General features: G+C 40.6%; 1 protein-coding gene across 1 annotated transcript in view; it reads left to right on the top strand.

Annotated features, from left to right (window-relative positions):
• The window catches only part of LOC116874762 (collagen alpha-6(VI) chain), a 144,835-nt gene that overhangs the window by 28,166 nt on the left and 89,548 nt on the right, over window positions 1-27,121 (top strand). Inside the window, exons 2-10 of the mRNA XM_032869723.1 lie at window positions 4,610-4,708; window positions 6,939-7,535; window positions 8,629-9,249; window positions 10,333-10,893; window positions 12,429-12,986; window positions 15,317-15,892; window positions 18,209-18,778; window positions 25,805-26,148; window positions 26,235-26,313. Of these exons, the coding sequence (XP_032725614.1) occupies window positions 4,642-4,708; window positions 6,939-7,535; window positions 8,629-9,249; window positions 10,333-10,893; window positions 12,429-12,986; window positions 15,317-15,892; window positions 18,209-18,778; window positions 25,805-26,148; window positions 26,235-26,313 (3,973 nt within the window). The 5' untranslated portion in view covers window positions 4,610-4,641. The remainder of the gene's footprint in view (window positions 1-4,609; window positions 4,709-6,938; window positions 7,536-8,628; window positions 9,250-10,332; window positions 10,894-12,428; window positions 12,987-15,316; window positions 15,893-18,208; window positions 18,779-25,804; window positions 26,149-26,234; window positions 26,314-27,121) is intronic.

The following is a 27,121-nucleotide window of genomic DNA, read 5'->3' as shown; positions in this document are numbered from 1 at the left end:
ATGCAGCCATCAAAAGGGAGGAGATCTTGCCTTTGCGATGATGTGGATGGAACTAGAGGGTATTATGCTTAGAGAAATAAGTCAATCAGAGAAAGACAATTATATGATATCCCTGATATGAGGAAGTTGAGAGGCAAATCGGGGGTTTGGCCGGTAGGAAAGGACTAAATGAAAAAAGATGAGATCGGGAGAAAGACAAACCATAAAAGACTCTTAACCTCACAAGAGTCTTTTATGGTTTGTCAAACTGAGGGTTGCTGGGGGGAGATGGGGAGGGAGAGGGTGGTTGGGTTATGGACATTGGGGAAGGTATGTGCTATGGTGGGTGTTGTGACGTGTGTAAACCTGGCAATTCACAGACCTGTACCCCTGGGGCTAATAATACATTATATGTTAATAAAAAATAAAATTAAAAAAAAAAGTCTGTTTTCTGGTTTGCCTCTTTTTCTCCCTGTATGTTCATCTATTTGTTTCTTAAATCCCATATATGAGTGAAATCATATGGTATATGCGTTCCTCTGACTGATTATTTCACTTAGCATAATACTCTCTATCTCTCTCCATGTCAGTACAAATGGCAAGATTTCATTCTTTTTGATGGCTGAGTGATATTCCATTGTGTATGTATACCACATCTTCTTTATCCACTTATCCATTGATGGACATCTGGGCTCTTTCCATAATTTGACTATTGTTGATATTTATATTCATTAGTAAAATGGGTGTTTAATATGCTTTTCTCATTCTGTCCTTGGCTAGTTTATATATCAAGATTTTATATGTCCCCCAAAAGGGAAACGGGAAATGGCTAATATTTCTTGTTTTTTGGTCTCTGAAAGAATTTGTAGAAGATTCAAATGATGTGTTTCTTGAAAGTTTGGAACTTGCCAATAAAATCATGTAGGCTTCGAGTTTTCTGTGAATATTTTTAACTACTGCTTCAACTTTTTAAGTCTCTGCCTTATCTATAGTTATGTCTCCTTTTTCATTCATACAATTATCTGTGTCTCCTCTCTCTTTTTTTATTAGTCTGCTGTGAGGTGGGTGTTTCAATCTTGATTTTCTTTTACCTTTGTCTTTTAGTTTGCTGATTTCTGCTCAAATTTTTAGTATTTTAGTATTCTAGGTTTATTTTGGATTTATTCTGTATTTTCCTAATTTTTGAGCAGAGCATATAATTCCCAGACAAATAAAATAAGGTTTGCCTTATTGACATTTTCATCCCCTTAAGTGGATGTCCTTGGGTCTGGAAGGATTCCAGCAGATTTTCTGACCCAGAAGGGGTCAGTAACTGAGACCAGCTCCTTCTCTTGCTGTTGTAGTCCCTGTAACACAAATTGTCTGAGGGGCACTTTCCTCCCTAAGACTGTTTCAGAACATGTGCTTGATATTTCACTGTGCCCTTGGCTTAACTGGTCACTTTTTTTTCTTCTAGTACTATTTATTAGATCAAAGAACTGTCAGTGTGTGACAGTTGGAATTTAGAGGATGTAATCTCTTGTGCTTCAGATTAGGAATCCACAGAAGTGAGGGGGGGTGGGGGTGTCCAGTGACACCATCGCTGAGGAACAGAGTGAAACCCAGGTCATGAGACTTTCTAGCCTGTGCTCTTTCCACTGAACCAAGCATTCCTCCACACATGAGTGTTCATTTTACAAAATGGCAGATCCTAATGACCTTGTTCAATATGATCAGTCTATGCATCTTCTCTTTGTGATTTTAGAAACTGCAGTTGGGAAAAACATGACATCAGTAAAACTATGCAGTTTGCTTGCCCCAAGACTGCTTGTGTGTTTTGTAGTGCTTACCATCATCGATTCACTGTTTATTTGTTCCTGTTGTGTGCCAAGGATTTGTGCTATAACATTTCAGCATGGACATTGTCTCTCTTTGGATAGTTTTCTTTCTACCTTTTGACTTCTGAGAATGAGTACAGCTCAAGAATGGGAAATAGTGGAAGAGATGGGGGCATGGGGATAAATAAGCAAATGACAACTTATCCTAAACTTTGCAGCACAGACCCAGTATTTTTTCTTATGTGCAATAGTTGACAATATTCTTGTTTCTGAAGAAAAATAAAATCCATATGCTTGGAAGTGATGTATCTTTCATGCTCATTTTAAAAGAAAACTTGGCATTTATCTTAATTTTGCTGAAGTCTTTTTAGTATCCCTTCTGGGCTGTTAATATTTTTTTTTTTGAAGACATGTCCTAGATTATGAATTGGCTTGCATGGGGCAGAGGTCTCCCTGAAACCCCTTGTTCTTCATAGCCTCAAGAGAGGTGTTGCACAAGTTCTAAACATTCTGGGTTTGAAGCCAAGGGTTTGGTGGCTATGTTGCTTTTGCAGCTGTGGTTTAAATTAGAAACATTCTACCTTCTCAACAGAAAGTTTACAGTGATCCAGATTTTTTTAAAGCTTTTTATAGCATGCAATTTCCAGAAGAAGTAGATTGGCTTCAGCTTATTTGATTCAGAATAAATGAATTACAACAAAATTTAGATTAAAGAGAACTGTACCTTTGAGAGTATTTCTATAATAATCAATCTCATCATTAAGATGGAGTGTACAATGAATTTAAATTTATGTTGTTACTTTAAGTAAATATCTCCTTTATTCTCCCCTCATGTCTTTGGGTATTTTTTTAAATTGTTTTAAAATATCCAGATATTTTAAGATGTATGTAAATCCTGGCCATGATTGGGAGCAGAACAGCAAAGAGATTATAGGCAGTTCATCCATGTTTTGGTGTGGTCAAAATGATCCCAAGCCTACTAAGCATGAGCTTGGAGGCTTAGCCCACTACTAGTCTTACTGTATACACAAAACATGGCACATATGCATTTTAAGAGAACCTTTTTCATGTGGGATTCTACACTGTATAGCCTTATACCACACCAGATGTGGGATTCCATTTAAAGGGTGCAAGAAAATTATTTCACAAGATGCCATTCCAAAGAACTCAAATTTTATTGTATCACTGGTATTGATCATCTGCATGGGGAAATTTCCAGATGCTTCATGCTGCATTGGGATTATTGTGGCCTTTCCTAATCCTCACTTTTCTATCCAGGTTTTAGCTTTTGGAAAGAAAGCTGGAGACACTTTTTGTGTTCACAATGTTGAGATTGGGATGCAGGGTAACAGAGTTTGCAAGGACAGATCTTATGTGGGCTGTACACCCAACTGTGGCCCATGTTATCAATGTGATTGAGTTGGTTACTTACTTCTCCCTTATAAACCTATTTCCTTATCTGTAAGATAAGAATAATATCACCTAGTACTATGTTTGTTATCAATATCGAACAAGAGAACAAATGTAAAGAAGTTAATGCAGGGCATGACACAGAGTAAAGGCTCAACAAATGTTGGAATTTGTTGTTATACGCATTGGTAGAAAATGTGTAGATATTACAACTTGGTTTTCATTTTGGGCAATCCATGTTAGGACTAACATTCCTCTAAAATAAAAGGGTGAACTAAAAACAACCTCTTATGAGCCCCTTCCAGTTCACTGATTACCTCGGAATAGGATTGATAAATTGACTTACAGCCTGAAAAGTTTATGTCATCTAGGCTTATGAAGGAATACATCAGAGTTCCAAATACCAGAATGTCAGAGGGATGATGGAGTAGGTGAAGCAATGGGGATGGAATTTTGAATGGCACAGGTCCCTTTTCTGAAGGGGTGAAGTACTAAGCCCTAGAAGTCTGCCTGACTAGCCTCACTGCTAGTACTAAGCACTAGGAGTGAGACAGCCCTATATAACATTGCAAATTCATGTTTGGGTAAGAATTCAGCAAGAAACAGATACTAGTTCATTAATATGGATAAACTGATTTTTCACTGAGTGGATGAATGAATGAATGAACCCATCCTGCTTCATGAAAATATTTATTTTCAGTATCTTTAATATTTTATTTAATTCTATGAAATGAATAATTCTAGGGGGCCAAAAATGCTTTAGGTCAAAGTGGAATTGGAAAACCCTTGCCTCACACAGTTCTAGGTACTTGGAAGCAAGATGGCGCAAAATGAGTCATTTGGGAGGATCAAGATATCAAGATGGAAAATGGAGGGCACTACTTTTATGTCTTCCCTCAAATTTAGGGATAAAGAGAAATGGTTAGCTTTTTAATTGTTTAGGAAAAGGAGAAAAACAAGGAGTTTTGACCACATCTAAAAATACGTACTGCTCAAATATGAAACACACCTACATGTTCATTACAAGTCAAGTCTTAGACTATGTCCCAGCCATGAACTCTGAATTGTCTTGGCAGTAAGTGGACCCAGGGTAACACTAGGGTACAGGGAAAATGACTAATAGAGACACGAAATGTTGTTGGAACTAGAATGTATTTGGCTATCGCCATTGACAATCCAAAATTTCATGTTTCTACAGGATCTTAGACCGGGAAAAACTTATATGATTGTGTAAATGTTTGTGGATCTTTTTCCCCAAGGTACTTCATGAATCAGAAACTCAGAGATTCTATGCCTTCTATTGCATCCAGTTTGCTATAAAATTTTGTGTGCTCTTAAGTGTGGGACTTTATTCCAAAATAATATCCACAACAATTTTAGGTGTTTATGTTTTTGCCTTTCAGATTTCAAGCTGGAGATTTTTTTAGGTCATAATATGAAAATGCTGCTGATTTTGTTCCTTATAATAACTTGTTCCCATGTCTCTATGAGCAAAGATCCTGGTAAGTTTAAAAAAAAAAAAAAGAGAGAGAGAAGAATTATTTTCCTCAAGTTTTGTAAAGATGTGGATGGTAGCTCAATTTCTTTTTGATGTCAACCTCTTTTTCTTTATAGATCGTTTGTTTCTGGACCTTATTCCAGATATGATATGAGAGCTGTTATTTGTCCTCAATTTCAACCCCTTTTAGGTCTGTTGGGAGTTTGCATCTCTTAATATTAGATTCAGGCCTAGGAAATTTGGCATGTCTCTTCCTAGTTCATTTGTGCCAAAACATTGTCTTAGTTAAGTATCCAGATTCTGCTTCAGTTTAAACTGTTTGCTTATTGTAAAGAAAGAGCTCTTGCTCTTTAGAGAAAACTCCATTGCTGTCTACTGTCTGTCAGTAATCTTTGCCTGGTGGACAAGAAGTCAAAATACTGGTGTACCCTTTGCTGCCCCTCCCACCTCTATGTGGTGAGTTCTCATACTGGCCACTTCATGTCCAAGGCCAGCTATATTGGCTTTCACGGCTTTCTCAAGGACTCTGACCTTGGAAGGAAATCAAGACCTTCTGAAGAGAGAAACTAGACATTGTTCTGTAAACCTCTTCCTTTGATATCTCACTATGCTTGATATTAAGCTTTTTAAAGAGAAGCAGTGCTTTTTGCTCACTGTCCCATGGTTCAGACATGATGTCGGCCCGTATCAGAACCTGAATCTATCTCATGTGCTAGTTGTCCACATTTCCTTTCTCCACGTGAGGTGTGGGGTTTATTCATGAATAGAAAGGTCACTTTTGGTCACAAGTCAAGCCATCCTGGACAGGGCTCCCCTGACAATCCTCATAGGGGTTCCAGCCTTCTCTTGGAAGACAATGTTAATTCACCCTCACTTAATTCTTCCCCTCAAGTCACTGCTGGCTATATGGTCATCCAAGGAGTCTCAAACTGGTTGAAATTAGATTCTTCAGAAGCTAGGAAAGAATATTATCCTCTGTGCTTTGGTCAGACTGCTGTCGAGGGAAGAGAATCACACGTGGGGTGGGGGTGGGGGGTTGCTGATGCTGGTTTCCTAGCAATTGTAGACAGGAAGAGGATGAAGTTATTTTAATTTGATTAGAATTTATCTGGTAACCACTTGAGCTCATCAGAATCTGAGTGAGGAAGGACTGTAGCTATTTCCTAGTTGAATCCACTCATTTTAAAGGTGAGGAACCAGAGGCCCAAGTATGTTGAATAGTTTGACAGAGCAGGTGGAGTTAGCTGATAACAAAGTCAGGACTCCTGTTCTTTGTTCCATTTCACCATATTTTCTTAAATCCGCACCATCAAATAGACCTTTCCTTCCCTTCCCCAGACAGGAAATGGATCTTCTACCAAAGTGGTGAGAACTCTGAATTCAAACCAGCAGATCACTAGTAAACAACATTTTGTGCTTAAACCCAGTGATTCTCTATCACATAAAAATCTAATTCTATATAGCTAACATTGAACCTGACATTGAATGAAGCCTTAAAATTTCAATGAAGTATTATATCCCTATATAAAAATTATGTTTTTAATAGGAACTAAAACCATAATCCCTTTCCTAGCTTAAGGCCTTCTAGTTTCTATCAAGTTTTACTTATGTAAGAAGAAATCCACCAACAATAATGTCCATTCCTATGGTTCATCCAAAAAATATTATAAAGAACTTTAAATTTGCCAATTTTTGTGATTGTTAGGTATTTTTTAAACTTCATCAATTTAACACGGGAATACAAAACTACTATGTGTATAAGTTAATCAGATCACTGTTGCCTTGCTAAAAGAGGAATTACAATGAAGGAGTATCATTCAGATTTCTCCATTCTAACAAATTCAAAGCAATGCAATTCTCATTTAAAATTTTTATTCTCTTGATATAAATGGAGATCAAATTCTGAAAGCAAAAAATGTGGAGGAGTGAATCAGTCACTAAATGTATAAAAACCCAGGATTTTTTACTTCTCTAAATTTATCTAATTAATTCCATACAAAATTGATGCTTAATTTGTGATGAGTTTAAATAAAAGGGTCTATGGAAGGAATCAGTCCAAGAAATAGATTTCTTTTCTTGGGAAAATGTGTAATTTCCGGTTATTATTTCCAGTTCATTGGAAAAATATTAAAAATACAAATAAAGGAAAGTAGGTTTTTCTACAAATGGTTGGCATTAAACAGGGTGGTAATTTCTAAAATTTTTGCTTTGTTTCTATGTTTCTGGGTTCGTAGGCCCTGAGTATGCAGACGTGGTGTTTCTGGTGGACAGCTCGGATCACCTGGGAACTAAATCCTTCCCCTTCGTGAAAGCGTTCATCAACAAGATCATCAGCAGTCTGCCCATAGAGGCCCACAAGTACCACGTCGCCCTGGCCCAGTACAGTGACCAGTTACACAACGAGTTCCAGCTGAGCACCTTCAGGAGCAGGAACCCCATGCTGAACCACCTCAAGAAGAACTTCGGCTTCATGGGCGGCTCCCTGCGCATCGGCCACGCGCTCCGGGAGGCACACAGGACCTACTTCTCTGTGCAGGCCGGCGGGAGGGACAAGAAGCAGTTTCCCCCGATTCTGGTGGTCCTGGCTTCCGCGGAGTCCGAGGATGACGTGGAAGAGGCCTCCAAAGCCCTGCGGGAAGATGGGGTGAGAATCGTGTCCGTGGGGCTGCAGGGTGCTTCCGAGGAGCAGCTGAAGGCCATGGCCACGGCTCAGTTTCATTTCAACCTCCGGTCGGTCAGGGACCTTGGTGCATTTTCCCAAAACATGACGCAGATCATCAAGGAAGCCACCCAGTACAGGGATGGAGCAGCGGATGACATTCTTGTGGAAGGTGGGTTTAGGGCACATGCATAGGAATGATTAAATGCTTTTGAAAAATCAATATGGAGAGAGGATTGTAAGGATGAACACCCTTTCCTCCAAAGCCTGGGCTTCTGTTGCTGTGTAGTCTTATTACTGGTTCATTTGAAAGGTAAATGTGTTCTTAAATCCTTGCCTGCTGAAACCACATAATGCAATCTCAGAATGCTAGGGCTAGAAACAACTTCAGGTAAGCCAAACTCCTGCTTCTGCTGAGAGAAGCTTGCAGGGATCATTTGAGATGACATGGCCCAGCCCCACACCGGGCTGCAGTTGGAAATCGGGTAGATCAGGCCCCTGGATTCCCCAGGCCCTCGGTCTTACAACCACATACTGCCTCCCTTCTGCTGCTCTTCTCTGGCCGAGCTTCCCTGTGTTCTGTTCCAACTCTAACCTGCTGTCCAGGTCTGTCCTCTTATATTAACAAGGATGACGGGGTGTTTATGAACCTCATTCAAGTGAGGGGCAGGAGAGAGCCAGTAAAAAACAATTTGCTCAAACTGTACAAGTATCAGTAAGTAACATAGGAAACTCATATTATTGCCAGGTAGATCTGTTTGAACGAGACAGTAGAATTGTCTATTGATAATGGAGAATGCTTTTCTTGTTTATTCTAGGAAAACATGAATCCTCTTATTAAACTCTTCCCCAAATAACATAATGCAAAGTGCAATTTCTAGTCCATTACAACACCTTAGGAATCTCTGGACTCTACCTATTGATTTTAGTGATATTTTAATTACAATCACAGTAGCAGCTGTTCACTGAGCGAATTTTATGTATGGGGCCGCATGCTAAGCATGTTATCACATGTGCTCTCCATCACAATTTCTTGAGATAAATGCTGTTTTCACAGATAAGGAAATTAAAGCTGGGAGTTGAGCTTTGATCCAGGATTTGAATCTAGGACCTTGTGATCTCAGCTTCATGATCCTTTTGTGCACAGCATTCTTTCTTTAAGTGTATAACCAGGTTCTGGTAGATGATCTCCGTGCCTTATAATGCTGGGCAGGGATGCCAGACTTCCAGCTAAATTTGTGCCTGTTCTTTCTTTGTCCATACAGTTTGCCAAGGTCCGTCTGTGGCTGATGTGGTGTTCCTGTTAGATGTGTCTGTCAATGGCAGCCAGGAGAACTTTGACTACCTCAAGGAATTCCTGGAAGAGAGTGTATCTGCTCTTGACATAAAGGATAACTGCATGAGGGTTGGCCTGGTGACCTACAGCAATGAGACGAAGGTGATAAATTCACTCAGCAGGGGCGTAAATAAGTCAGAGGTTCTCCAGAATATACAGGACCTCTCTCCCCGGGCTGGGAAGGCTCACACAGGAGCTGCCATCAGAAAGATCAGGAAGGAAGTGTTCAGCGCACGCAACGGCAGTCGGAAGAATCAGGGGGTGCCCCAGATCGCTGTGCTGGTGACCCACAGACCCTCAGAGGATAACGTGACTAAGGCGGCCGTTAATCTCCGGCGCGAGGGCGTGACCATCTTCACCATGGGCATCGAGGGGGCCAGCGACAGCCAGCTGGAAAAGATCGCCTCTCACCCCGCCGAGCAGCATGTGTCCAAACTGAAAACCTTCTCTGACCTGGCTGCTCACAACCAGACATTTCTGAAGAAGCTGCGGAACCAGATCACGCACACTGTCTCTGTTTTCTCTGAACGCACGGAAACTCTCAAATCCGGTAAGGTCCTTAGCTGAGAGAAGGGTGATTCAGAGCCTTTCTCTTTTCTCCTGTCACTCAGGTATCCTAAATAGAGGAGGGGTTGGCAGGGGTGCTGTGGATAGGGAGAATAAGTTCCCAACTCCTTACCTTCGCTTTGTAACCTGGGGGAGAAGGGAAGCCGTTGAGGTCCTGGGATGGGGAGGAGGGATTTCCTTTTTTATGTGGTCTCATGGGCAGCCTTACCAGGATTCTCTATGACTTCTAAACATTCCAGAATGCCATCCTTTTTTTATTTGATTGTCTTTTACTTTTTACTTTTTCTCCTTTGCCTCTCATGTTCCCCTGCTCTTTCCTATACTGTTTTCTTTTTGAACTTTTCTCTCCTTTTCTCCCACCATCCTCGAATTCCAACTTGGGAAAGAAACCAGAAGCATGATTTGGTGTAAGGACAGAGTGGTTTGCTATGAGAGGCTATTCTGCTATCTGTGAGTTTGGAGAGATGGAGAGTGATGCATTTTAAATATTTCATATATACACGTGTGTACTATGTAATTGATGTGTGCCTTTATATGTAGACATCAACAAATAGTTCTAGCATGTTTACTGTCAAAGTGTCCTTGTTCTATGCAAATAAGGCCACTGACAATACCTCTAGGTTTGTGAATTGGCTAGGAGTAGATTGGGGGGTCTGTAGTGTGTTTAAGTTTTCAAAAAAGAAAACTCGTTGGTCCACAATATCACATTAAAGACCTTCTGTTTTCCAGCATACCACTTGCCTGCTTGCTAAGCTGTTATTCGCTAATGGGGAAAGTGACTTGTAAAAATCATCTTCAAGTTTTCTTTCTGATCTTTTATTGTATCCAGATTTGCTCTAATTCATGGCAGAGAACTATTCAAATAGTCTTAAACTGTCAGAAGCAATTCATTTGGACCCAGTAATGCTATGATTTCCCTACATTAGGCTAGCAGTATCTTTTATGCCTAGAAGCTGTTTTCCATTTTTCTGTCTAAAGACGCTTCCATTGTTCTGCTTCCCATCTATCCCCAGTCCCTCTTCACACTTGCCTCTGGGCCACAGCCAACTGTATGGTTCCATTTTAGGTTGTGTGGATACCGAAGAAGCAGACATTTACCTTCTCATCGATGGCTCTGGAAGCACCCAGGCCACAGACTTCCACGAAATGAAGACCTTCCTGTCCGAGGTGGTAGGGATGTTCAACATTGCTCCCCAAAAGGTGCGGGTTGGGGCTGTCCAGTACGCTGACAGCTGGGACTTGGAATTTGAGATCAATAAATACACTAACAAGCACGACTTGGGAAAGGCCATCGAGAACATCCGGCAGATGGGTGGGAACACAAACACGGGTGCAGCCCTGAATTTCACACTAGGGCTCTTGCAAAAAGCGAAGAAGCAGCGAGGAAACAGAGTGCCCTGTCATCTTGTTGTCCTGACCAATGGCATGTCCAAGGATAGCATCTTGGAGCCTGCAAACAGACTGAGAGAAGAGCTCATTCGTGTTTATGCCATTGGGGTCAAGGAGGCCAACCAAACACAGCTGCGAGAAATTGCAGGCGAGGAAAAGAGGGTATACTATGTGCATGACTTCGATGCTTTGAAAGACATAAGAAACCAAGTTGTTCAAGAAATCTGTGCTGAAGAAGGTAGGGGACATGGTGGCTTCGCCTTTTGATTTCAGCTCCTAAATTACCTTCCTGCAGTATGACATCCCACGCTTAGAGAAACAGCATGAATTTCTAAGTCAAGGTTTGTTGACTTGTGCAGCTACATTTGTTCTCCAGAGAAAAACTAGGAGCCCATTATAGTGTTGTTCTAATTAATATCAGAAGCATACGAAAGATGTTTGGAGGCGTTATCCCTAGTAAATATCAGTTAGCCTCTTCCCACAAATCCCTGCTGGGATAGACCTATAATTAGACACCGCAAATGATTTCTGATTTTGAAGGAGTGGCTCAGGTTATTTAAATTGCTTTTTAATAAAACTTTTATGAAACCTTTTATGGCTGTATCAGTTGTCTTCAGCTGGGGGTGATTTTTGCCCCTTGGGGGATACTTGCAATATCTAAAGAAATTTTTGGTTGTCATAACTGAACGACAGGTATAGTTTGAATGTTATGATGATGACATAGTTATGAATGACTATGAATGACAATAGATGCTCCTGGCATTTAACAGGTAAAGGTCGGGATACTGCTAAGTGTGCATGCATTATAGGATACTGTAGGAATGCTCTCCACAATAAAAATGATCCAGCCCAAATTGTCAATTGTGCTCATTAAGATATCCTGAATCATATATTAATAACAAATAACAAATAGAGTAGTCTCACTTTTATTGCCTTCAGTGCTTTATTTACTTGCTAGCAATCCTTTCCAAGCTCACACTTAACTTCAATATAGAATTATTTGTCTTTTGGATTTTCTTTTCTTTTCTTTAACACTTAGCTAATCATGATCAATCTTTTTTATCTTATTAAGAGTTATGTTAGTCACCATACAGTACAACATTAGTTTTGTTTTTTTTCATTTTTTTAGATTTATTTTCAGCATAACAGTATTCATTGTTTTTGTACCACACCCAGTGCTCCATGCAGTCCGTGCCCTCTCTAATACCCACCACCTGGTTCCCCCAACCTCCCACCCCCCCCACCTTTTCAAACCCTTCAGATTGTTTTTCAGAGTCCATAGTCTCTCATTGTTCACCTCCCCTTCCAATTTCCCCCAACTCCCTTCTCCTAAACTCCCCATGTCCTCCATGCTATTTGTTATGCTCCACAAATAAGTGAAACCATATGATAATTGACTCTCTCTGCTGGCTTGACCCCAAAGATACAGATGTAGTGAAAAGAAGGGCCATCTGTACCCCAATGTTTATAGCAGCAATGGCCATGGTCGCCAAACTGTGGAAAGAACCAAGATGCCCTTCAACGGACGAATGGATAAGGAAGATGTGGTCCATATACACTATGGAGTATTATGCCTCCATCAGAAAGGATGAATACCCAACTTTTGTAGCAACATGGACGGGACTGGAAGAGATTATGCTGAGTGAAATAAGTCAAGCAGAGAGAGTTAATTATCATATGGTTTCACTTATTTGTCTTTTGGATTTTCTTGTTTACCCTTAACCTTTTTACCTGAAGCTACCTTGGATAAGTGTCTTGCCTTCTCCCCTACAGCCTGCAAAGAGATGAAAGCAGACATCATGTTTCTGGTGGACAGTTCTGGCAGTATAGGACTTGAAAACTTCATCAAAATGAAAACATTTATGAAAAACCTGGTGAGCAAATCTCAGATTGGGGCAGATCGGGTACAAATCGGCGTAGTCCAGTTCAGCGACATCAATAAGGAGGAATTTCAGCTCAACAGATATATGTCCCAAAATGAAATTTCAGATGCAATAGACCGGATGACTCACATTGGAGAAACGACCTTGACCGGTAGTGCCCTGACTTTTGTGTCTCAGTACTTCAGCCCTGCTAAGGGGGCCCGGCCCAATGTCAGGAGGTTTCTCATCCTCATCACTGACGGTGAAGCTCAGGACATCGTCAAGGACCCAGCAGTAGCACTTCGACAAGAAGGCATAATTATCTACTCAGTGGGGGTATTTGGTTCCAATGTCACCCAGCTCGAGGAAATCAGCGGGAGGCCCGAGATGGTATTTTATGTTGAGAACTTTGATATTCTGCAGCACATTGAAGATGACCTTGTTTTTGGAATATGCAGCCCCCGGGAAGGTAGGTGTGGGCGTATGCACTGGCAGGATTATCCAAACGTATGTCCGCATTAGCCATTCTGTCTGGAATTAAGTAGACTATTTGAACATTGCAAACTTTGTGTTTAGTTGAAATGTTCATCCTAGTGGGTTTTGACCTACATATAAAAAATGCACCTTTCCTCAACAGAACTGTCGGATTTATATAGAATAATTTTGGTCCGCCTAGATTGTTTCTCATTTGTAGACAGAGAGCACTAAGGCGATATCTTAGGTCTGGTTCCCTGGAAGCAGGAGCTGCGTCAGGGGTTCTTATGGAAGTGACTTGTTGAAGAGGCATTTTCAGAAGAGGTATAAGGGATGCAGGATAGGGCACACGTTAAGCGCTAAGCAAAGAAGTGGTCTCAGCTAGAGTATAGCTTCAGCCCGATCCCCTGGGGAACCCTAAGCATGAATTATATATACCACAGAGTCCGCCCACCTGGAGGCAAGGGGCCAGCCTCCTATAACCTGTGTCCTTGGGCCCCATGTGAGGCAAGCCGTACAAAAGCATAACCTGGGCAAGGTGGCTCCCCTTTGACCTGACGTCCAATGCAGACGTTTGTTTTATAATATTTGAAAATGAATACTTCCATAAACTGAGATGATGTTGGTATAAACACTGTGATATTAAATCCTATAAAAGAGGAGTATAGTATGGGAACTTGAACCATGGATGCCTCAAAGGAAGTAAATAGTATAGTCCCTGTCCTCCTTCCATGAAACTGGAGTCATGCAAGTGATGAAACAAGTTCAGCAAAGGGAAGGGACGGATTTGCACTGTGATCCATGGGGCCTGATGACAGAGGCATTCTGAAAAATCTCTACGAAGGACATGGATCTTAATGCAGTTTTGAGGAAAGAGAGGAACCATGATTTTCAAGCAACAGTTCTGTTCATTTTCCACTGGAAGTTTTGGTGATTGTAGTCTGTGCTCTGTAGAAAATACACCTGTGTTTGTGTTTCCTGATAATTCTACCCAGAACAAATCTGAACTCTTCGAAGTGTGCCAACACTGAGAATCAACCCCCCACCCCACCCCACCCCCGTAGCACCAGCTCAGTCCCTTGGGTAATCCAGGCAGGCTTCTGAGGGCAGCAAAAAGCCCAGAGAGATGTAGTGTCTTCTTTTGTGGAACCAGCCTTTCTTTTCTTATTTGTTTTATTATGTTCAGTTAGCTCCTGTATAGCACAGAGTTAGTCCTTGATGCAGCGATCAGTGATTCATTATATAAGTGTAACACCCAGGGTTCAGCACAGCACATGCCTTCCTCAATGTCCATCACTGGCTTTTCTTGAGAATTCACTTTATGGCTATGTACAACGTGGCTTCTAGTCAGTGGGATAAGTACATTGGTTCTAGAGTTTTTAACAGCCCTGCCATATAGCAAGCAGGTGGCTGGCAGAGGAAGGAAATAGGGTGAGCCTCTAGGAGGGTGGCTACTCTGTTATCATTCCTTTTCTCCAGAACCAATGAGTTAACTTTTGGAACGTAACTTTCCAAGGCCCCTAGAGGGATTGTGCTACATATGGACTAAATCATTAACCAACTGACATTCCACTTCTCCAGAATGAATGAGTTGGAATTTGGAACTCTGTACCTTTAGATAGAATATTTTATACACACATGAATTAAGTATTAATGGGGTCTTCCCTGCTTTACTTTTTCATGCCATTGACCCAAAGTTTGAAAAGTGAACAGGCATGTCATGCCAGGACCACTGAGTTAGACCAAGTATGAATTGGGCTTATTTCTAGGATAAGACCCAACAATGAAAGGAGATAATGTTCAGGAAAGTTAAAAAGGGAGAGCATGTAACCTTGAAGAATGAGCTGTCATAAAACTGTGAAAAAATATACAGTGTTGCCAAATTCATTTTCATGTGGTCATTTCCCGAAGGTTTATCTTAAGAATAAAATCTCAATGCTGGGCTTAAAAAAAAAGAAAAAAAAATACATGAATCTGTGTAAATGAAAGCACATGTTGAAGAAACTATTTATACAGGAGAATTTCTGCAGAATGCTATTTTTTCCTTTTTAGTCCAAAGCATTTGAAGTGTTTATTCCTATGATCCTGTGACTACTTCCCCCTACAGTATGCTTCATGTCTGCCTTGTCCTAAGTCTTACCTGACTATTTCTACATACTGGCAGCATGAACATGTGTGTATTGTCCTGTTACCCAGGACATTCTCATGTACAGCTTGATCCCATGCAGAGTACACCTTGGCAATGGGAAAAAAGAGATGTGGGCAGAAGAGTCTCCCGTGATCTCCAAAGCTAATCTTGTGTGGTTTTCCTTTTTCCTCTTTTAGAATGCAAGCGGATTGAAGTTTTGGATGTTGTGTTTGTAATTGACAGCTCTGGAAGCATTGACCATGATGAATATAATATCATGAAAGACTTTATGGTTGACTTGGTGAAAAAAGCTGATGTTGGCAAGAATCAGGTCCGGTTTGGGGCACTGAAGTATGCTGATGACCCAGAGGTGCTGTTTTATCTGGGTGACCTTGGCACAAAATGGGAGGTGATTTCGGTGCTTCAGAAGGACCAGCCCATGGGGGGCAACACTTACACCGCTGAGGCCTTAGGCTTTTCAGACCACATGTTCACTGAAGCCAGGGGCAGCCGCCTGCAGAAAGGGGTCCCCCAAGTCCTCATTGTGATAACTGATGGGGAATCCCATGATGCAGATAAGCTCAATGCCACAGCCAAGGCCTTGAGAGACAAAGGCATTCTTGTCCTGGCCGTGGGGATTGCTGGTGCCAACCCTGTGGAGCTGCTAGCCATGGCAGGATCGAGTGACAAGTACTTTTTTGTGGAGACGTTTGGAGGCCTGAAGGGAATATTTTCAGATGTGTCAGCCAGTGTATGTAACTCTTCGAAAGTAGGTAAGTTTTGTCCATTAAACTTGTCTTAATTATCAGCAGAGGTCCAAGTGAGGAAGAAACCAAGACAATAGCCGGTCAGAGCAGGTTCTTCAGAGAGGAAATGGAGAAGCACCCATGGTCCTAGAACTTCCCATTGTTAGAGAATCTCAGGATAAGGAGGATCTCAAGGACATTTCATTTGGCCTCCTCCCCAAAGAGGAATACCTCCTACAGCTTTGCTGCTCATTGCCTAAACTTTTCTAATCATGGGGGATTCACCATTTTTGAGCAGGCTTTGTTTCTCAGAACACAAAGTTGTTTACCCACTCTTTCCACTCACTAGTTCTTCCTCCCGCTTTTCACACAAGAAATCCAATTCCACTTCTTCCTAAGAACCAGCAGTCATTGCCTGAAGCCTTCTCTCCTGCCGGCTGGAAGATCCCCGTCCCTTCGCTTATTATCAACAGAAGCTTGTTTAAAACATGGAGCCCAATACAAAACACACTTTGAGACTGATGTTTCTAGAGCAGAGCACAGTGGACTTCCTTTGCCCGATGTTTCTGGTTCAGTGGCTAGGGATTACATTGCCACATTTATGTGTGTATGTGGTCATTCATTCACTTATTCAGCTGCCACTCTACACCTTTGTTTTTAAAGGAACACTATGGTCTACTAAAAAAAAAAAATTCCTGGGGCATCTGGGTGGCTCAGTAAGTATCTGCCTTCGGCTCAGGCCATGATCCCATAGTCCTGGGATCAAACCCCACATCAGGCTCTCTGCTCAGCAGGGAGCCTGCTTCTCCCTCTCCCTCTGCCTGCTGTTTTGCCTGCTTGTGCTTTTTCTCTGTCAAATAAATAAATAAAATCTTTTTTTTAATTCCTTAGTATTTTTTTATTTAGGGTGTTTTATTAAAAATACTAAGTATTATTAGATGAATTGCTATTAATCCAGGTTTCCAACATCTTGGGTATAGTTCCTTTTAAAAATTATTTGACTCTTCTGGATTTCCTATGCCTTGCCTTAGGAGACCCTAATCTAACCCTATCTATTTCTTTCATAAAACTAATGAAATCTGTCTGGGTCTTACTGGGAGAACTCTTAGCTTCTGTTGGCCAGTGCCTAAAATTTGATTTGTCCTTTTAAGCCTATTGCAGAAGTTGAACTTGAATTTTTGTATTAAAAGGTCTCCCTTGGTGAACCATGAGAGACTGTGGACTCTGAGAAACACACTGAGGGTTTTGGATGGGAGGGGGATGAGGGGTTGGGTGAGCCTGGTGGTAGGTATTAAGGAGGGCTCCTATTGCATGGAGCAGTGGGTGTGGTGCATAAACAATGAATCTTGGAACACTGAAAAAATAAAGTTAAAAAAAAATAAAGGTATCCTTGGGTGTGCTTTAAAAAAAAAAACTGCTTTATCTCTCTTATTTGAAACAGGAATTTAATGAGTTAACTGGTTCCTAAGGGATCTATTTATCATATTTCCCTTTATCTCTTCCCTGCTTATCTTGACTGCAGGAATCTCGGATACCTTTAATCTTAGGCTAACTAGAATTAACTAAGTTAAGTCAATGGTGAAATCTCTGGGGGAATTCAAGGAAATGATAATGTTTACCAGAAGGCTAAGGGAACACACATGAGCATGTTCCAAGCATAACTCATTCATTGGCAGTGGTCTTTTCATATTCTTTTTGTTTTGTATTTGTTGTATTAATAAAAAGGAAACCTCTCTAAACTATATTGCATTGCCAAAAAATATTTTTATTAAGTACATATTTCTGCCTATATGCACCAGAAAGGGAGCTGAAAAAGAGGAAAACAGACAAGATACAGGCTGCAAGGCATGATTTGAAAACCTCAGTTTGCCCTAATAATAATCAGGAAAGTATTGATTGGCTCACCTAGCCAGGGAGGCCAAGTGAATCATACAGACCATCTGTCTTTTTGAGTCCCTAAGTGGATGTGTGCTATTTTGTTTTCTCTTGCTGTGCTACTACTAGCACTGGGCTTTCTGAAAGGGTTAAGGCTACATGACAGGTAAGAATGAGTTTACCATGGTGCCACTCTCATTTCTCTAGCCTCTTGGAAAAGAAAATGGTGTAAGACCAAATGGAAATCCCAAGAAAGTCAGAAAGGGATACGTGAGTTGTTTGTGCCTTTATGAACTGACTGTTTTTATTTCCTCTCCATTAATGTGACCACTGGATGGCATAGGATAAGAAGCCGTCTTCACAAATCTCATTTCCATATAGCTACAAACACATAATCAGCACTTGCCAGGTTTCAGAAAAAAATAATCTGACTTTTATTGTTGTTACTTCCTTTCCTCTTCTTTGTAGATTGTGAAATTGAAAAAGTCGATCTTGTGTTTCTCATGGATGGTTCAAATAGCATTCATCCAGATGACTTCAAGAAGATGAAGGAATTCTTGGCATCTGTTGTTCAAGACTTTGATGTCAGTGTCAACAGAGTACGTATAGGTGCTGCCCAGTTCAGCCATACCTATCGGCCAGAATTTCCACTGGGAAATTTCATAGGCAAGAAGGAGATCTCATTTCAGATCGAAAACATCCAGCAGATCTTTGGATACACGCACATTGGTGCTGCACTCCGGCAGGTGGGGCATTACTTCCGGCCAGACATGGGCAGCCGGATAAATGCAGGTACCCCGCAGGTGTTGCTGGTCCTCACAGATGGCCAGTCCCAAGATGAGGTGGCCCAGGCCGCTGAAGACCTGAGACACAGAGGTATTGACATTTACTCTGTGGGCATTGGAGATGTGGATGATCAACAGCTCATTCAGATCACCGGGACTGCAGATAAAAAACTGACGGTCCATAACTTTGATGAACTGACAAAGGTCAAGAAAAGGATAGTTCGCAACATCTGTACCTCAGGGGGTGAGAGCAGTAAGTATTTAATGTGTCGTTCATATTTTTTCCTTCCCTGTCTTTGCTGACATTTTCCTCCAGCTCTGTTTACATCCCCAGGGCCTGGTAGGAGAATTTAGATTTGCGCCTCTGGATTTCAGAATGAACTTTTCACAGTCATCAAGTATTTTTTTGTGACTTGTGGACTGAAAAAAACAGGACATCTGAGAACCTTATGTCTCACACACCACCCCCCTACCTCCACCCCCTAGAGTACATGCCCCTTTGCAAATGGGAATGCTGTTGCACAAAGAAGAGGCCATTGTTTACAATTTCATTTGTTTCATAAGTTGGAGACTATGTCTCAAAGAAGTAAACTATTTGGCAGGTTTCAGTTGCCTGGCAAAAGGACCTTCAGCCCGCCAAGGGCTATGGTACAGGTGTATAGAAAATGAACAGCCTTGAGAATTTAGATTTTTATTATGAAACTTTTTGCTGCAAAAGTTAAGTAAATACCTTCTTAAAAGTTAGTCTATTTTGACATTTTCCAACAGATGGAAGAAAAGATCTTGAAAGAAGGATTTTTTTTTTTCTATTTTTGTAGATGCACCCAATGGGTTGACTGTGGTTCTGTGTAACTATCTATGGTAAATAGAAACTCTAGATTTTTACCAGGAAAAGGAAAGCTATCTAGTTGCTAGGAGGCAGCTCTGGAGATAGATAGCCTAGCTATGCATCCTTACTTGATGGACATTTTTTTCTTGGACAAGTTGCTTAACTTCTCTAAGTTTAATTTTCTCATCTATAAAATGTGAGCAGTAGCATCACCTAGTTCAAAAGATCATTGTGAAGATTAAATGAGAAAATGCGTATTTAATCTTTATAATGACATCCCAGATGTCTTGCTTACTCAACATAAAGTTATTCGTTTTTGTCTACCACTGATCCATTAAATTTATTCATGGGGGCCAGCTCTTCCTTTGCCCCTAGTCACTTTCAGGAAATAAGTGAACCTTTTCTTGGTGATTAGTATATCCATCGAAGGGTAACCGTTAAAACTAAAAACTTCATTCAAGGTTATTTCACTTTCCCAGCTTCCCACAGTCTGCTCACCAGCCATGACAAAGGAGCTGCCACGTAGTTTGCATTTTACCCATTGTTGCCCACCTGTCTCTTCTACCCCCTTCTCCCACGCCCCACCCTCTTGTTGTTAGCCATGTTTTCTGGCTTCTCCAAAGTAGGCTGGGGGAGAGAGAAGAGCTAAAGAAGCACACCAAAGTTCTTACTTGATGATGCTTGTCAATAATTGGTTTTCTGTGACAATAGCCTATATCTAAATCTGGGTCCATTCATGGGTCTTCCAAAGACTTTCCCTCCTGCCCTCCACCACCTCTACCTCCATTCAAAGCACATTTGTCATGGGATCTCTCAACCATAGTTCCTCTGAGAGAGGTAAACATGTCTCAATTCCAGATGTTCCCTTATGCCTTCCTCAGCCTCTAGGCATTTGGTGATGTCTGCAGCTTTATTCTGCTGCCATCTCTTTGGCCCTCCAGTTAGCCTTTTTGGACAGGAGATCAAAGGAGTCCACAGTGGCTCCTTCTTTCATGGGCATATCAGCTCCAGGGGAAACAATTACGTATCAGTTGCCCCAGTAAATACTAGAAGTTACAGCCTCTTGGTGTGGTCACCTCTCTTTTGTAGAGAGAGCAGTGTGCCATCCTGTGACACATTCTGTAGAATTTCTAGGCTTGCCTCATCTCTGAGTACTCTCTTAAAGCTTCTCTTACCTGACTTAAAGAGGAAATTACCTCCTTTCCTTCTACGTATGTGTATGTGTGCAGGTAAGACACCTCCCAACACATCAACAGTTCTCTCCCCCAAAACACTCTTCTAAACTCTAGGTTCAAACCCTTTATAAGACCTGATGTACAAGCTAAGGGTTAAGAGTCCTGTCATTGATTAGGGACTATTGTCTTCATGAACTCTGCTTCATGATATCCCCATACTTTGGAATGTCTGGTGACTTCAGCCAAACCTTCCACATTAATTTCCTATTTCACATGAAATACCCATTTCCAATTATTAGGCAGAAAATGATCTTGGAACCATCTAGTCTCTTCTCGAGAGACTGAAAGAAAACCATGTGGAAAGTGAAAACCAGGAGTATGCACTTCCATGTAGTAAGTTATCCTTAAAGGAAATAGTCATGAATGTAAAATAAATAAACAGAAGTACTCTATATTAAGATAAACTTGAAGTTATTACTGCAGTAAACAAGAATGTGAGGACTTTGTAGCTGAGCTGCGGGCCGAGGTCTAAAGAGACTGGAATGAACACTGAGAAAGCTCCAAAGGCATGTGCAGATGTACTAGAGAATACCAGTTCTTCTTAAACTACAACCGCCTCTTTACACCCCAGTCCAGGAAATCCAGTAGTTGGGTATGACTTAAAGCAAATCAGACTTAGAACCTAAATGTCTAGCTTTGCTTCTTATTAAAATAGGCATAACTTTGGAGAAATCACTATCCTTTCTTCTCCATTTATGAAGTTAAATCATCTGTTTTTCTGACTGTATACTATGATTCAATGTTTTGAAAGGACGGTCAGCTGCCTTGAGATATGAGGGAAATGACTAAGAATCAGTGTTTCCTGAGCATCTACGAAGGGGGGCTAGCATGGTGCTCTAAGCATTTTAAATGCATCATCTGGTTAAATTCTCTCAAAACCCCATGTGGTTTGTATTTCTGTTCCCACTTATAATGAAGAAATGAGGGTTCAAAGGCATATTGGTAACCTGGCCCAGATCCTACAGGAAGTACCAGATAACAAATTTTGAAACCTAGGTCTGTCTGACACCAACCCATTTTTTGGTTGTTTAGTTAAGCTGCCTATTTTCTTGATACAGTTGTTGTCTGGGTTATCTTATGCTGTTGTTATAAAGGACTAGTGTCTAAGTGTTGTGCTTCACTAATTAATAGCTGAACTTAAGACCTCACAAGTTTGCATCTTGAAATTGTTCCCATAAGCAGCTGCCCACTAAGGAAACCACTTGCTGCTGAGCTATGACTTCTGACACTACAATCTAGTAAACAAACTTGTAACCTGCATGACCTATCAACACTATCCACCCAGGAATTGGTAAAATAAGGTTAAGGTAGTTGAGAATATGAACTCCAGAGAAGCCTGGATCTGATATCCCAAGTGTGGGATCCACAATAATAATTGAGACCTTCGGCAAGCTATTCCAAGTCATAACTTCCTCACCTGAAAAATGAATATTAGAAGAGCTTCTACTTATGCTGTTTTGTAAGGACAAATGAGATAATGAATGGGAAGTGCATGGTAGGTATACGGACACTATTAGTAACTACTATAGAGTGTTGCAGAGTATATCTTATAATGATCATATAAATATACAAATACGTGGAGTCATGGGGTTAGTTCACAGAAGGACAATTTACCAAGAGTTCCCTGGTTTAGGAATGTTAATATTTTTGAAACAGTTCAGAACTATATTCAAATTTAATGTCTTAGCATATAGCAAATTCTCTTAAGCAACTAAACTCCAAAATCTGTTTTCTTACCTTCATGTTTATTATTTTCTTTTTTTTTTTAAGATTTTATTTATTTATTTGGCAGACAGAGATCAGAAGTAGTCAGAGAGGCAGGTAGAGATAGAGAACGAAGCAGGCTTCCTGCTGAGCAGAGAGCCCGATGCGGGGCTCGATCCTAGGACCCTGGGACCATGACCTGAGCTGAAGGCAGAGGCTTTAACCCACTGAGCCACCCAGGCGCCCCCCATGTTTATTATTTTCTTACATTCATGTTTATTTTCCTGACTTTTCTCTGAGCCTGGGTATTCTGACCACCTAGAGGAGATTATCACGGAGTGTTTGGGATACAGAAATGCTGCCTTTTTCATTGAGCCGTGATTAGGTAGCAAATGAATCAGTAGTCCCTCTTAACATTTGCATCATCATGGATAGATGTATCAAAAAGGAGAGTTAAGTGAAAGGCAGCCTGGGGAAGGATTTGATTCAAGGAATGTGAAAAATACAATGACAAAAATAGATGGTCATTCCCAAATTTCCTTGACGAGGATCTCAAAGGTTTCTGTCTTAGTTGGGTTCTCTAGAAAATGGAGCTCAAAACAAAGCTTATATGCTAATACTTTAGGTGCTAATACTTTGAAAGTGCAATCCCAGGGATGCAAGAGTGAGTGTAAGAGAAGTCTTACAGGAAAGGAGAAAAAAATACATACAAGATGGTATATTACTAAGTTTGTTATAGCTTCTTGAGAAAGCAAAATTGGTGCATCAGTCATGTAGAATATCACTAAGGAAGTGTGTGGCACCACCACATAGATGGGTCCATCAGGGGGAATAAAGAAGAGGACCTATCTGCTAGTTTCCTACCAGCTACTACTCTCACTGATCAGTGTTTACCCTTATGGAGAGTTAATTCTCCTACCCTACTGGGTTGTGTTATCAGCCCTTTGGGGAAACCAGACATGGGATCCACAGTGAATGATATCTGTGGAAGGAGCTGGAAGGAGCTGGATTTCCCATGAGTTCAGTTGGGTTAGATATGGGAATCAGAGTCATCATGGCCCTCTTGCCCTGAGGAGATGAGGCCATGACAAAGCCTGGTCACCCCCAACCACCCTGCACACTTTTAGGAGACCAGATGATGGTGGCAGCTGAGTCTATCCAATGGATAAATGTCCAGGTCTGGATTGGGTGGGGAGGAAGTAGCAAATATGGGAAATACATAAACCAGGTATCATACCCTACCTATTTTCTAGATCATTCTTTTTTCATCTGAGAAAACCCCTTCTTTCAAAGGCCCCAAACAAATTTCTCTCTTATCCCAACCAATAACTGCCAATAGCCCCACTTTCCCCTTTAAAGTATTTAAGAATTGTTTTCTAATCTTACTGATATATCCTACCTTCTTGACAGTATTTCTTAATACTAGGAATCTGCCATCATCAACTCTAATTATGGACTTTATAAGTCAGATAATTAAAATCCACTTTTAGGTCTGGCAAGGAAATGTCAGACTACCTGTTTAGTCCAATCCACTCTTTTCTGTTTTTATTTTTATTTTGGAATATATAATCTCAATTTTATAAACAGGAAAATCAATGCCCAGAAAGGTTAAGAGACTTGTGAAAAATTATCCAGCAGTAGCAGTGTCTTGACCCCTCCGTGACTAAAATGGAACGTGGGGCCTTCCCTCTTAAAGACCTCCCCCCAACCAGACAACCAGACATCCACACTATGGTTTGTAAGGACAAGTCCAATGCTCAAAACACTAGTTTTCCTTCTCCTTGTTATCACCCTCTACAGCAGGGCTGTGAGCTCTCTTCTCAATTTGCTCCGCGCTTATCACCACTTTTCGATTTCCCCATCCCTCTATCGTAGGTTCATCCTTCATTATTTCTCCTTGGACATCCAGTGTTCACCTTCTCCCTCACTCACTTCAAAACCATCCCTGCCTCTTGTTAGCTCTGAAGGCTCTGAATTGGTAAGGCCCTTCCTTCCATGAAAGCCCCCTTGATTAATACGGCCTAGTCTAACTGCATTTAGACATGTGACTGCCAACTCTGGATTTGTTCCTCAAATTCATTCCTTTGATCACATTATTATGGAATCATTTGTCAATTTGAATTAGTTAAATAAACACAAGGAACTTATTTACTAATCTAGACAAAAAGTTAAAACACTAATTTTTAGAGGGGACAGTTCCCCAGATCACTCAATGATATTTTGGCATTTCTGCCAATGTTCGTTTTTCGAAAGAGACAATTTTCCTTGAAGGCCGTGACCTAGTTTGGTTACTGGTTTTCTGTTCGGGGGCTAAAACCATGTTTATCAGAGTGAAACTTTCAATCTCAAGATTGAAATGATAGGATATTGATTCAAGAGGAATTTTGGAAAGGACTGACTCTGATTCTTCTTTCTGACTAGTTTCTTTTTCCTCATCTCCCTTTCCAAATATCAGAGGAGAGATTTGTCTAAGAAAGTACCTATGGCAAAATAAGAAATAAAATCTAAAGAAAACCCACCTTTCAGATGTTTTGATAACATTGATTTACCTTAAATGTCATGGTGAAAATTGATTATCAGATAAGGATTTACTTTCCCTCACCCAAATCTTTTCTCTTTCAACATGAATCAGGGTACAAAGGAGTGGGGAAAAAATGAATCAAGTTACTGGCCCTTATTTTAAAATTGAAAGTGACATTTTGATTTCAAAAACTTGGAAATGTACATCTGACCAGTGTGTCTGGAGGTAGCGTAGGTGGGCATTTTTCTACACAATAGCTATCTTGAAAAACTGCTTATCTGAACAAAGCAAATTAAAAATACATAGTCTTCTACCCTTCCGTATTTCTTCTTTTTTTTTTTAAACCAAGCAAGCTGGTTACATTTGCTGGATTTGCTGAGTCTGTATCTAACCGAATTTGCTAGAAAAATTTAAAGTTTTTAGTCAACCTTAGAAGTTCTGGAAAGAAGAATGCATGTGAGCTATCATTTTATCCTTCCCTGATTATCTCCCCTTTAGGAGGCTCAGCTTAAATTATGAAGTCCCTTCTAGTTTCTCCAGTGTTTAACATGTCCCTGGCTTTAATAAGGATAAAAGCAAAGCACTCTAAATGCAAAACCTCTCTAGGTATTTCTCGAATCTCCAAATGGCAATGGCCTCAGCTTCCTGAGTGCCTGAGCTCTGAAGGCAATGCCATCTCTGGCATATAACTTTAGATACTTAAATGATTTTGCATGGCTTTTTCAGTGACCACAATGATGTCTTTCAGGACTTTTTTACAAAATCATCTAGATTTTTTAGCAGCTTAAAAAAAATTCTATACCTATACCTTTATAGGTTATAAAAGAGTGATTCTAATCCTCTTCCTTTATTCAGTCATGTTCTTCCTTGTTTTCCAACTTTATAATTGGAATCAAAACAAGAACTTCAAATACCTTGATTCAGATATGGCAAGTAAACCAGATAAAGTTATTTGTTGATCTAATAAGATACTTTTCCTTTGAACCCTAGATTGTTTTGTGGATGTTGTGGTGGGATTTGACATCTCAACTCATGAGAATGGGCAGACTTTGATTGAAGGTCAGCCTTGGATAGAAACCTACCTTCAAGATCTCTTACGTGCCATCAGCTCCCTCAATGGGGTAAGCTGTGAGGTGGGCACAGAGACTCAAGTTAGTGTGGCTTTTCAAGTGACCAATGCCATGGAAAAATATTCACCCAAGTTTGAGATCTATAGTGAAAACATACTGAACAGCTTGAAGGATGTAACAGTAAAAGGACCATCTCTTCTTAACACAAACCTCTTGAGTTCTCTGTGGGATGCATTTCAGAATAAATCAGCTGCTCGAGGAAAGGTAAGCTGGTTTTACTTTATCTGCTGCTGGTCTACAGTTGTGATGACCTCCTTTTTACTTAATTTTCTTTTTGAATACTTTCCTAGGTGGTTCTCTTATTTTCAGACGGATTGGATGATGACATTGAAAAGCTTGAACAAAAATCTGATGAACTTAGAAAAGAAGGTATTGAGCATGGGGAAGAGTGGGAAAGGATTGTTTACTGAATTAATAACCTCAGAGCTCAATTCTGGCTCTTAAGTTTTTAAGCACTCAAATAACCCTGAATTTGTCAACCAATATGCACTTGGGAGAGCAAATGAATTCTCAGAACATTCTGGCACATACTTTTTTCTTCATACACTATGGATGTGAAATAGCATGGAATAGAAAGTCCTACCCTTTCTTTCATATCACTGTGTGTCTTCTTCCTAAGCTTTCCAGGAGAATGGTCCTGTCTCCTTTGGCCCACATTATCTAATACTGCTACTTCTTTAGTGTCTGCAGAAGTGAACAGTGTATTTCTCCTTGACCAAGGAATTGAAGAAGTAGATTATTTTCTTTTGATACTGTTAAAGTTTCCAGAATCTTAGACATTGTTGGACAAATCTACTCATGTTTTGGAGTGTTCTAATTAGTTCCTTCCTTCCAACTACAGATGGACCATCCATGGTGCTTAGGAATTTTTCAAGTATTGGCACTGGGCTTTTTGCTTTAGGAACCAGTGCCCAGTCTGACTTATTGTTGGTTCTTACAAAATATGGATCAGTGGAAGAAAAATTAATCCACATGTTCTAGTTTGACTAAGAATAGAAATACTTTCTTGTGAGAGGATGCTATTGGTGCTCCCACCCAGACCCCTTTTCCAAGCAGGTTCCCCCATCCTCCAGCCGCTGTGACTTTTGGCTGCTAGAAACTCACAGGTTCTCCTTTCTCTGAAGAAGTGCTGTCGGCCAGTGGAACCCATGTCACCTGGAAGATTACCCTCTACCCC

The sequence above is a fragment of the Lontra canadensis genome, unplaced genomic scaffold, assembly GCF_010015895.1.
Source record: "Lontra canadensis isolate GAN:19392208 unplaced genomic scaffold, GSC_riverotter_1.0 scaffold38, whole genome shotgun sequence".
NCBI classification, from domain to species: domain Eukaryota; kingdom Metazoa; phylum Chordata; class Mammalia; order Carnivora; family Mustelidae; genus Lontra; species Lontra canadensis.
The sequence above is the reverse complement of the archived record's forward strand: the minus strand, read 5'-3'. Positions and strand labels throughout refer to the sequence as shown.